Genomic DNA, 10706 nt, shown 5'->3' with positions numbered 1-10706 from the left:
TAAACTTTCCACACTATGATGTGATTTACCAGTAAAAGCTTGCTTTATACCAACATGATCTCTTTAGTCACAGTTGCATGCATGAAGACGAAAGGCAAATAAATCAGATATGGCTTTTTAAGTTTGTGGAATTGCGGCCTCTCGTTTACTGAATGATGAAACACAGCAGACCAATATACATATCTGTATTTGTCTGTATTAAGGTTGTTTTTACATGTTTGACCAAACTTGTGAAGTTGTTGGTGTATTTCAGTGTGCTGTACTTGTGCAGAGTTATCAAAAACATTTAGTACAGTACATTTATATCAGTGTTTTTTTTAAAGTCTATTCAGAACTTTTTTAATGTATCAGATCGGTATGGGCTGATGATAAACTTCAGATATCTACATTGGTTGTAAGTAAAAAAAGTGGATTGGTGCATCTCTAATCCCAATGACTCTTTTTGAACTAAACCTAACTGTAAGTTCTTTAAAAATAGGCATATTAAATAAGAACTTATCCAACACAGCAAAAAGTAGAAAAAGACAGTGTATCCTTCACCTCCATCACTTCTTTAATTTATCTCCACCTTTCTGTATCCTTAACTGTTCTTTATTCACTTTCCCCTGCTAAAGCTGGGGGAAGCACTTCATTTCAGCTTTCACCTTACAGCTAATTGTTTCTTCTTTATTGTGCTCTTTGGCTTTGCCTTAATGCTATGAAACCTTTCTTTATCTTTCTCCCTTCTCCACTGCTTTTAGTGTTTCTCTAAAAGCCTTTCATCCTCCACTATAACCACTGAAGATTGGCTTCATGTTTATCTTATACTCTTCAATAATCCAGTTACTTATTCTCCACATCTCCTTTGTGTTTCTCTTCTTGCTTATCGGTACTGATAWATACCAGTGGGGTGACTGAGCTGTTGTGATCTTTGTTCAATCAGCAATACCACTGACATTAAAGAAAATAGAAAAACAACAACAAAAAAACCTACAGGGAAAATCAATATTAGATTTTACAGCATTCCACTGTGATTCACTGGCCTTGCWAAAAATCAGCCAACATTYAGACTGAGGCTACAGAAATGTATCTATTGTCAGGCTGTCAACAGAGTTTCTGTCTGAAAATACCCTCAGCAAAAGTTGATGAAGCAATTATTTTTAGCCCCTACTTTCAGGTGTCTCACCACAAAGCCTTATACAAATATACCAAGCACAACACAGAAAATGGCCACCACACAACCAGATGATATKTGTTAYAGCTACAGAAAAGGACTTGATGACACTTCCCCTCCAATGCCTCATTATAAAGTGACAAAAATAAAAAAATAAAGGTGCAGTAGTTTAGCGGARGAGCTGAATGTSTGTGTGGTGAAGAAACTGGAGAAGTTTGATCCAAGACCTTTCTATCTYGATCTTTCTCAAACAGTGGTGCCCGGACCTCTGGTGGTCCGCCCCCTAGTGGTCTGCAGGTTCAGTATGAAAATTTGGGCTGATATCAATATCCAATATTTAATATGAATTTGTGTTTGTTATCGAGCATAATTGGTTATCGAGCAGTTATGCTCGATAACCAGTTATGCTCGATAACCAGTATTTACAGATATTAAATATATTTTACTAATGTTTTGACACCAACCAACAGATGGCAACAAGATAAAAATAAACATCAACTGTTTATATCCAGTAATCTTTATTTATTGACCAATAGCGATGTTGTGCCGATACTCTAGTTTGATTCAATGAAAAATTTAGTTCACAAGATGAKAAATGAGAGTGGGTTCACAAGAAAGGGAGAGGATTAGATTTTAATGAAAGTTGGATTTGTAAAAGAAGAATACAGTTGTGCACTTCAGTTAATTTAGTAGCTTGGACCAAACTGCTCTCAACTTCTCATTTGTATGTGAAAGCATGACATGTGCAGATGAAAGAAATTATCATTCTTTTAAGTTTGCAGTGAAACAAGATCGGAGCACTGAAGGTAATACCTGACAGCATCACTTATATTTAAAAAAAATTGTATCTGCCAAAATCAGAATYGCCAGATTAGGCTTTTGAAAGCAGAAAACTGCAATTGATGCACCTCTAAGTCATACTGGATCTTCATACAGGAGATCTGTTGACCTTGTAAAGATACTAGGTGTCATTTTTCCAAAGAGAAACAAACTCTCTACCAATATAAAATGCCACTCATAGAGGAAGAAGAAAAAAATGTTTAAAAGTCAAATTACAGTTCACAAACAAACTCAAAGACCTTAATTTTGAGACATGTGTAATGATTTTATGAAATAGAAATTATAGTGCTCAGCCATAATGACCATCATCACTTCTGAAAAAAAATGAGAAAGATTGCAAGTTTGAAAACTGGCATTTAGCAAATAGAGTTAACTTGCTAATCAACCTAAAACAAGAACAGGTTTGCCTGATTTAGTGAGAGAAAGGTTATTTTTCTGTTGGTAAAGTATCTGGTTTAAACTGCAGGTGTACGTGTTAACAAGGTTTTTAAAAAATCTATTCCCAGCTAAGCTCCAGCAGCCAATGCCTGCCTATTTTACAACTTAATAAAGGTTCCAAAAGCTGGTATCCTCCCAGTATAAATATCATCAGTATAATGAAACCTGGCCAGGTAGCTCCTAAATAATTTTAACAAATTGCCAAAAAAAAAAAAAAACATAACTTCAACAATCCTACTTCCTGATCTCAGTTTTACCAGAAGACACAATTTTCATGTTCTGCTGTAGGATAATTATTTAGCTAACTATTTTATGCTAGCTTTGGTCGGTCTCTAAAATTCATGTTATGTTTCCCAGAACAAAGTCGACTGATGTCCCCTGTGTCTTAAAGTGTAGTCTGCAGGCTTAGTGCGGCCACAAATATCCACATACACTGAATTTCATTCAAATTTTGGGTTTTGCGAGAAACTGATAAACTCCCTAAACTATTATTTTATGGTTTAATTAAAATTTGCCGTTCTGTCAGAGAAAAATTTATAGTAAAACTTCAAACTGATTAAGAAGCGAGTTCCTCCAAGTGGGAAAAGAGCCAGATGCACAAATGAAGAAGTGTTTCTAAATCACCGTCTKGATCCCTCTGCTGTTTTTAACTGAAATGTTTTTCTGCTCTCTGATTGTCTCYATCACTTCTCTCTGTGTGGCTCTGTTTACTTCCCTCCTCCTCCTCGGTCTGATGGGCAGCTTTAACTTCAGGAGTAACTCCCTTTGTATTAGACCAAACCCTGCTACCCCTCTGCAACCCTCAGCAGGGTTTTGGATATAAATGTGAACGTGTGCATGTGTCTCAGCGGTTGGCCCTGCTTAAGGAGGAAAATAACAGCATTTGAAGTTTCTAGAGGTGTGAACTTGGAGTTGACCACAGCCTGGCCTTGCTGAGGCTCCAACTTGTCTCTCTGGATGTTGAAGAGTAATTACTTATCTCTCGCTTTTTCTTTTCCCCTCCTTTTCTTCTTTCAGCACTCATATGGCGCTGAACACGCCATCTCTCAATTAGTTTTTATAAATCCAATCAGATTTTACTTTGGGATGCACTATACACTTTTTTTTACTTGGACGCTTATATTTGAGGTTTAGTATCGGCTGGTACCAATCTAATACAAATTAAGCTGAACTGACTAAAAACATTGCTTTTTTTAAACACAGACATAAATGTACTGAATTACTAATTTATTTGGTAACTCTGCACCAGCACAGCTCACTGAAACAGAGATGGAATAAATCTGCCATTATAGATTGGGAGCATTGTCATAATATATAATCTAGATTTCTTTTCAATATTGGCACTGATACAGATATTGATACCAGATTGATGCATCTCTAATTATAATAACCACAGCACTGCACAAACTAATATGATATGATCACATGCGTCATTTTGTTACATAGTAAAACCTGAAACTGTAGATGTAATTCCACTACACTGGCTGATAATGTCAAAGATCACATGTACTTCAAATAGCTCCTTATAAAGATGGATCTAAGAGACTGGGTCTTAGTGGGTCATGATGGAATGCAGTTCATTTCCTCATTATATTTTTCCCACTTATTTTCACTCTAYTGTCTCCCAGTTGATTTTTCCAAACTTCTCCCACAGCGTTTTATCCTTCCCTATGTCAGTGCACCTTACTTCCTTCATTTATTTGCTCTGCTATAAACCAMRTCTCTGAAACTGATCACAACCTGGTTGTTTCTAAGTCTGACACTAAATAACTTAAGAATCCCACAGTGACTGTAGAAATTTGGTGCGTTTTGTGAATATATTCGCCACCGAGAGCGTAGATAAATGACTACAGAAACCCGCCGAGCATCTGGGCAGCGTGTTCGCATTCCGYGTAGCGGTGAGCATGTCGAGCCGCACTTCCCAGCGGATAATGACTAGAAGTTATTTGCTTCCACTCCGCCGGCTCCGTGGGATCCTCCCCTCATTTTTCATCAAACTCGCATGCATTTAAGCAGACTATCATACACACAAATGTTTGTGTGTGTGTGTATGTGTGTGTGTGTGTATGTGTGTGTGTAGGAAGATGGTTGCATAACCCAGCAGGGAGACATCTGTGATATGAGGCCTGTCCACTGACCCGCTGTGACACTGATCAAAACACATCACAGTCGATTCCTTGGAATAACCAAAAAGAAACAGGACCGATTTCTGTTCTAGTTAAGTTCTCTTTCACCCATTTAACACATAGAAAAAGAAAAAAAAGATTATGGAGCGAAAGAGCACATCTGTTTTATCTCACATGATGTGAATGTTTGAGAAAAGAAAGATTGATGTTGTGTGATCATACAAAAAATAAAACAAAAATAACTTRGTTTAAACAAGATGAAAACAAAAAAGTTKCATTTTTTTGTCACTGGATTATTCCATCAAAAAAGAGCCTGTTTATTTCACAAAGAGCAAAACAGACCCCATTTCAAAGCGCCAAATTGTGAAGTCAAATTTCTTTTATGACTTAAAAGATGCAAACGTGAAGCTATGTCTGAAAAGTTTGATGTATACAGAATTTTTATAACACCTGAAGGTAACAGTTACTTGATTGTGTTATAAACTGGAACTATGTGCCTGGAACAGACATAAAACTGCCAACATGTTGAGCAATTGGATCTTAATTGTGGACTCAACATCTTAATTTATGCATATAAGAAGGTAAAGTTATTAAGAAATTAAAGTCACTAAGTAGCCAAAGAAAGACATCAAAAGGTTTTCAATAAAATCTTTTTGAGATTAAAATAATATTTTTTCCCAACAGCTTGCTAGACAATTGATGAATTTGAGTCTAGCATTGAGGCAAACTACTGCATGTTTTCTTAATGCTATGCAGCTCTATCCAGAATCTGCTTCTATTCAGGAGGAAAAGTTGTCAGTAAGAACCAAACTAACAGCAACAGCTTTTAAAGACACATAATCAGGAAGAAGTTTCAAAAGTTTCCCACCGACAGGAGTGAAAGTTAGCGATGTGCCTCTGGGGSCAATCAAGATAAAAGTCCCGGCTGTGCGGGGTAAAACACGCAGCAATGAATCAAGCTATTCTCACACAACAAACACACACATACACACATTCTCCCTGATCAACTGTAGTAGTGTTTCTCTTTTTTTCACTTCTCGTTATCTGACACGATAAGCAGCTATAGCTTCAAAATGCCTTTACAGCAGAAACCTTAGAAGTGCAGGATCCCAATACTCTTTCAGCTTCTCATCACTCTCCTCTCATTTTCTCTTTGAGTTTACGGGAATTTTAATCTGCTGCAGTTCGGAACAAACTTCATTTATCTGCAGATGAAGAATAAAGCAGAGGTTCTAACACCATTTCAGACCAGGCAAGAAAAAAAGCTGCTAAAAAGACATCCGTGTTAGTAAAAGCATGCATAGTGTAGCTAGATAATCCTATTTGGTTTCCCTTGATGTTTTACATTAATTGCATATTGGCTGACCACAAATAACAAAAGCAGTTTTAATGGACAGGTAAAGTGAGGATTTCTCTATGCAACTGTTTGTGGAAGTAATTATGGATGCCATCTATGGACCGATTTTAAAGTTTGTTCAGCAACTGTCACAAAATCCTAACACGAGGGCAGCTAATGAAAAGAAAGAACAACTAATTCTCCATTCTGTGGAGAATTGACTGTAACTTCCGTCTGTCTGGATGCAAGTCAGAGCCATAAGTAGTGGGACTGTTTACCTGCTGTGTGGACACAGCCATAACGGCATTAAAAGGCATTTCTACMAAGTATTGACTCACGAGGCTGAAAACAAACTCATGCCAAACATTTTTTACTCGTTACAAATTTGAAAATCATTTTATTTTCCTTTGTGACAATTTTGCTCTACTTTGTGTAAAAATACCACAGAAAATCCCAAGAATATACATTGGGGTTTGTTTTAGAAATTGACAAACTGTTCAGGAGGTGTGAATACTTTCTCAAAGCATAACTCCTAATATAATGAACAAAAGGTACCGGGAGCTGAAATATGAAGCAAAAAAAGAATCATTTCTGGCGCCTGAGAACRACTTCCAGGTCTCTAAATGAGAAAAAAAGGTTTTATAAGCCGTTTTAGAGATTAAAAAGATTAAATATGCCAAAATATCAAACGGCAAGACACATAATCAGGCATTCTTATTACAAAATCCCATTTGTACTCAGATAATATAGAACATAAGCAATTAGATTGTATATCTTTATACAGTTCACATGTAGAAACTGAAGCCATTATTGCTGCAACCATCATTACATTTGCTTCAGTCCCAAAGCTCACATACTCACTGCCAATGCTAATGCAGTTAAGATCATATTCAGAATTTATCAAAAGACAGAATAACACTATCTGGGGTTTCTGACTGTGCCTTCTTGTGATTCCCCAAGTTTTCCCAAAATTAGCTCTCTGGTGACAAGGTGAACTTATCTTAAAGCAACACTGTCATTCTGAAAAGCTGTTATTTTCATGACTTTAAGAAGAAAACAGCACAGATTCTGCWGAGGAAACTTTGATTTTGTATTTTCACATCAGATATTCGCTCTGCAAGCTGTTATCAATGACATTTTCCAAGCACACACTCTGACAGCAATTATTATTCCTCCCAGTCTTTCACTTCTCAGGAATATTGTTGGAAAACAGACAGGAAAACTAAAAAAGAACCCAAAAAAGTTCCCCAAAAGTTCATTAAGGTGCCATTGGAAACATTTTTATTCTTGTCCCATTTCTTTGAACTTATTAAAGAAGGATGAGGAATYTCTTTGCAAAAGAGACATTATAAAAGCAAATCAACCTAAACTAGTTCACACAGATGATGAATACAGCATGGATGCAGATACAGTCCTATTCTATATGCTCCTCTGATATTCCTATTTCTGCCTGTTCCAGATTTAGAGGAAAAAAATCTCACCTTCTTTGCAGCATTTATACACTGCATGTATTCYTTAGCCAAGTCTGAACACTTTAAGGTCTGGTCTTTGTTGTCCTTGTAGCAGGATAAAATCTGAGCCTGCAGGCCAGGACACACAGGAGCCGTGTTACGAGAGCTGCAGAAAAAATAACACAGAGTCAAAAACACAGAGACGGATTTATGTTTAGAGAGATAAAGAACTACATTTTCTCTCCTGTACATAAATGTGACTGACTGCTRCAACATAAACCAGTAAAGCTTCAGAAATGAGTTGTGGACTTCATGGCCTCTCTGTCTGATACGTGCTGTCGTAGGGGGYAAACATAGCAACTCGACTGCAGCGAGACATCGTTAAATTAAAATGACTTTTCACCACCACTATTGGAAATTATTTGATAAATTACTGCTAACCAAAGTCAATTTAGGGTTATCCAGTTTCTAAAACACTGATTTCAATGTTTAAATCTCCATCACAGTCAATGAATCTAATGTTCAGAGCATTCAAAATTAAAATCCCACCTTCAGTGTCTTCAAAATGTGCTGAAATTTCAAGGTTTTCTGCAAAGAGCTCTAACTGTTTTATAACCATCTGTTTACAGAAACTGGGTAAGGGGTAAGGTCGGTTTGGCATCTTAAATTACAATTATTATTTGCAAACTGATTCTACTAAAATGTGTCTATGTATCTATGCAGAGAAGTGAAAATACGTAATATGGACTAATCAATCACAGACTGGCTTATTTTACAAAGGAATTTTAATTTCCTTTAAAATTTCCTTGTTTAAAGGAAATTTCAACTTGTTTAAATTTCCTTTAAACAAGTTGAAAACTGCAAACTTTTAACGAAGAAAACAAAAGAAAGATKTTTGTAGTTTTCCAACAGACACTGTCTTGTCTCKTTGTGAACCCAGTGTTGTTTTCATCTTCGTCTTGTCAGCCGGATTAATTATTAATCGTTACAACTAGCGCTAACTTAAATTCAAATTGCTTGACAGACTATCCTGAAGCCCCAGTTTAATTTTAGCATACAATTTACATGTTATGTACATGAGAAGAGGAAATGGAGCTGCAACGTAAACAGTCTAACCGCCTTCAAAATAAGAGCATGAATAAACATCTAACTACTTAAAGAATGCTTAATACTTGACAACCAGACCTTTAAGAGAAATGTCAAACAGTTTTCAGCTGAATTCATTTGAAAATATTAAATTAGGGAAACTTTAGTACACTAAATGTATCCAAAGTTAGCAAAAGAGCTAATAGGATTAATGTTAGGATTAATCCTAACATAACTTAATGTTAGGATTAAGCCATCCTAACATTAAGGATGGCTTAATGTTATCAATTAATGGACAACACTCATGCCTGTGATACAAATGGTTTCTAGGATTTTTTAAAAAAGATATTTAGGATCTGTTATGATTCATTTTTAAATGTCAACCCACACTCAGCAAGACAAGARTTGTTTTATATTTAACGTTTTTAAAGCATGTTTAATCTCMCTTCTTCTAGTGCAACAATTCTTCAAGATATAAAAAAAAGATCTGCTGAGAATTGAAGTGTTTAAATAGAAAAAAAATTATAAAAGAAAGATGAAAAACAAGTCACATCTCCACCGATGGGAACCTGTTTAACAACGAGTGGGGTGGATGGTTCGTGCTTCACTGTAAATCACACAATTAGCTCTAAATCACACTTAATTGAGTGGGTAGGCTCATTCTGATCAAATACAGCACAAAAGTGAGCTCTGAGAGATTGAATTAGCTGAGCTTAATTTGATATGTGGGCTGTATTATAATTTTTTTCWYTGGCTGTCTATCTGTGAGAGTGGTAAAGATGACGGGCTTTGCTRCCTCGACGTCTTGCTTTAATAGATTCTGACTGATTGAAGTAGAGACAAGCAAGCTACGTAYGCCCACACAGGTACAGGGAGGCACGTGCACGAATGCACACACTCTGTCACACTTTAGACATCAAAAATCACACATACACTTTATGTGGCAACGTGCTAATGCTTTATACTCGCACAYACACCTGCTCTGAGAGGAGTGTTTAACGGCACGTTTAATTGAAAGCTAAATTAAAGACTCATTTTGCTTTTGACTGTGGAGRAGAGCTGACCTCAGTCATTTCAATTACAGCATGTCTGTATCTGCACGGACGCTAATGATAACAGAGTTTATCTGGGTGGCRACGCTTAGAGAGAAAAAATACATGTAAATGATGAGAGAAACAGGAAAAAAAACCCAAATTGAAATAAAACGATGGAGAATGCAAGAACAAAGGATCCAAAGGCGTTCCTTTAGATAATTGTTTTAAAAAGATGACAGCCTACCAGATTCCTCTGTTCCTCCACACAAATGCTTATTCTTTATGTTGCCCGTTTAATCTTCCTTCCTTCACTTTTATATATTTTTGTCTTCCCTTCAACTCGGGTCTTTTTTGCTTTTCCGACTCGCCTCCTCCTTCCTGGTCACTGCATTAACTACACAGACAGTGCGACACCAAAGCATGCCGTCTTTATCTCCCCCTTGCCCCTCTTCTATTTGAGTCCACAGAAGATAAGGAACTCTTCTTTAATTTGAAATAAATGGCCTTCATCAGGGAAGCTGAAGCCTCCTGATAGTGCTACGAGGTTTATTAAAGGCGCTTGAAGCAGAAAATTGGTTCAGCCACAGCAAAAAAAGCTAAAGCTCTGTCCACATGCTACACCAAATTGAAGGTGAAGCTTTAAATCAACAGTATTAACTGAAGCACTTGCAGAAATAAATAATAAAAAGCGAGCTGGATGTGGCGAGGGTTTCTTTTTTGCCCCTCTCAGCTGAGTGGCGTACAGAGCCGTAGTTGTTAAATGTTTTAATGYGTGAGGAAGCATTTGTTATTTGTAGGGGAGGGAGSTCTCCACGCATCTGTGAGGAGCAAATATGACAAAACATAAACAGYGAGATTGGTTGCTTAATTAATGGCGTGGTTCTTTATATTTAATCGCCGACGGAGAAGATGGTAGTGGGCGGAACAGACGAGGCCTCAGACTTCTGGACCAAAAACCAAGAAAAAAACAAAAAAAAGATGGAAATGAAATGAATGAAGACAAACTGGAGAATAGAGAAGACACAAAAACAGCCAGCAAACTACAAAGTCATCTGGCAAGGCTACAAAGCTGATAAGGAAGATGCTTTTATCGCCTCCGAGTCAAGCTTACGAATGAAGAGTGATGCTTTTGTGTCTCCCTTAATGGCTCTGGCTAAAGATATAAAGCACTGTTTTTCCCCACGCATCATTTTATTTCTGTCCTTTCAACTACAGAGGACAGGAAACTGTACTGTGTTTTAG

General features: G+C 36.8%; 1 protein-coding gene across 2 annotated transcripts in view; it reads right to left on the bottom strand.

Annotated features, from left to right (window-relative positions):
• The window catches only part of chchd6a (coiled-coil-helix-coiled-coil-helix domain containing 6a), a 117662-nt gene that overhangs the window by 26421 nt on the left and 80535 nt on the right, over positions 1-10706 (bottom strand). Inside the window, exon 7 of one of the 2 annotated variants that reach the window (XM_008412748.2) lies at positions 7375-7510. The exons of the other annotated variant lie outside the window; for it this stretch is intronic. Coding sequence (XP_008410970.1) covers positions 7375-7510 — 136 coding nt within the window. The remainder of the gene's footprint in view (positions 1-7374; positions 7511-10706) is intronic. 2 annotated transcript variants of the gene reach the window in all.

Source organism: Poecilia reticulata, linkage group LG7 (assembly GCF_000633615.1).
Source record: "Poecilia reticulata strain Guanapo linkage group LG7, Guppy_female_1.0+MT, whole genome shotgun sequence".
In the NCBI taxonomy this organism is placed as follows: Eukaryota; Metazoa; Chordata; class Actinopteri; order Cyprinodontiformes; family Poeciliidae; genus Poecilia; species Poecilia reticulata.
This window is presented reverse-complemented; position numbering and strand designations above follow the sequence as displayed.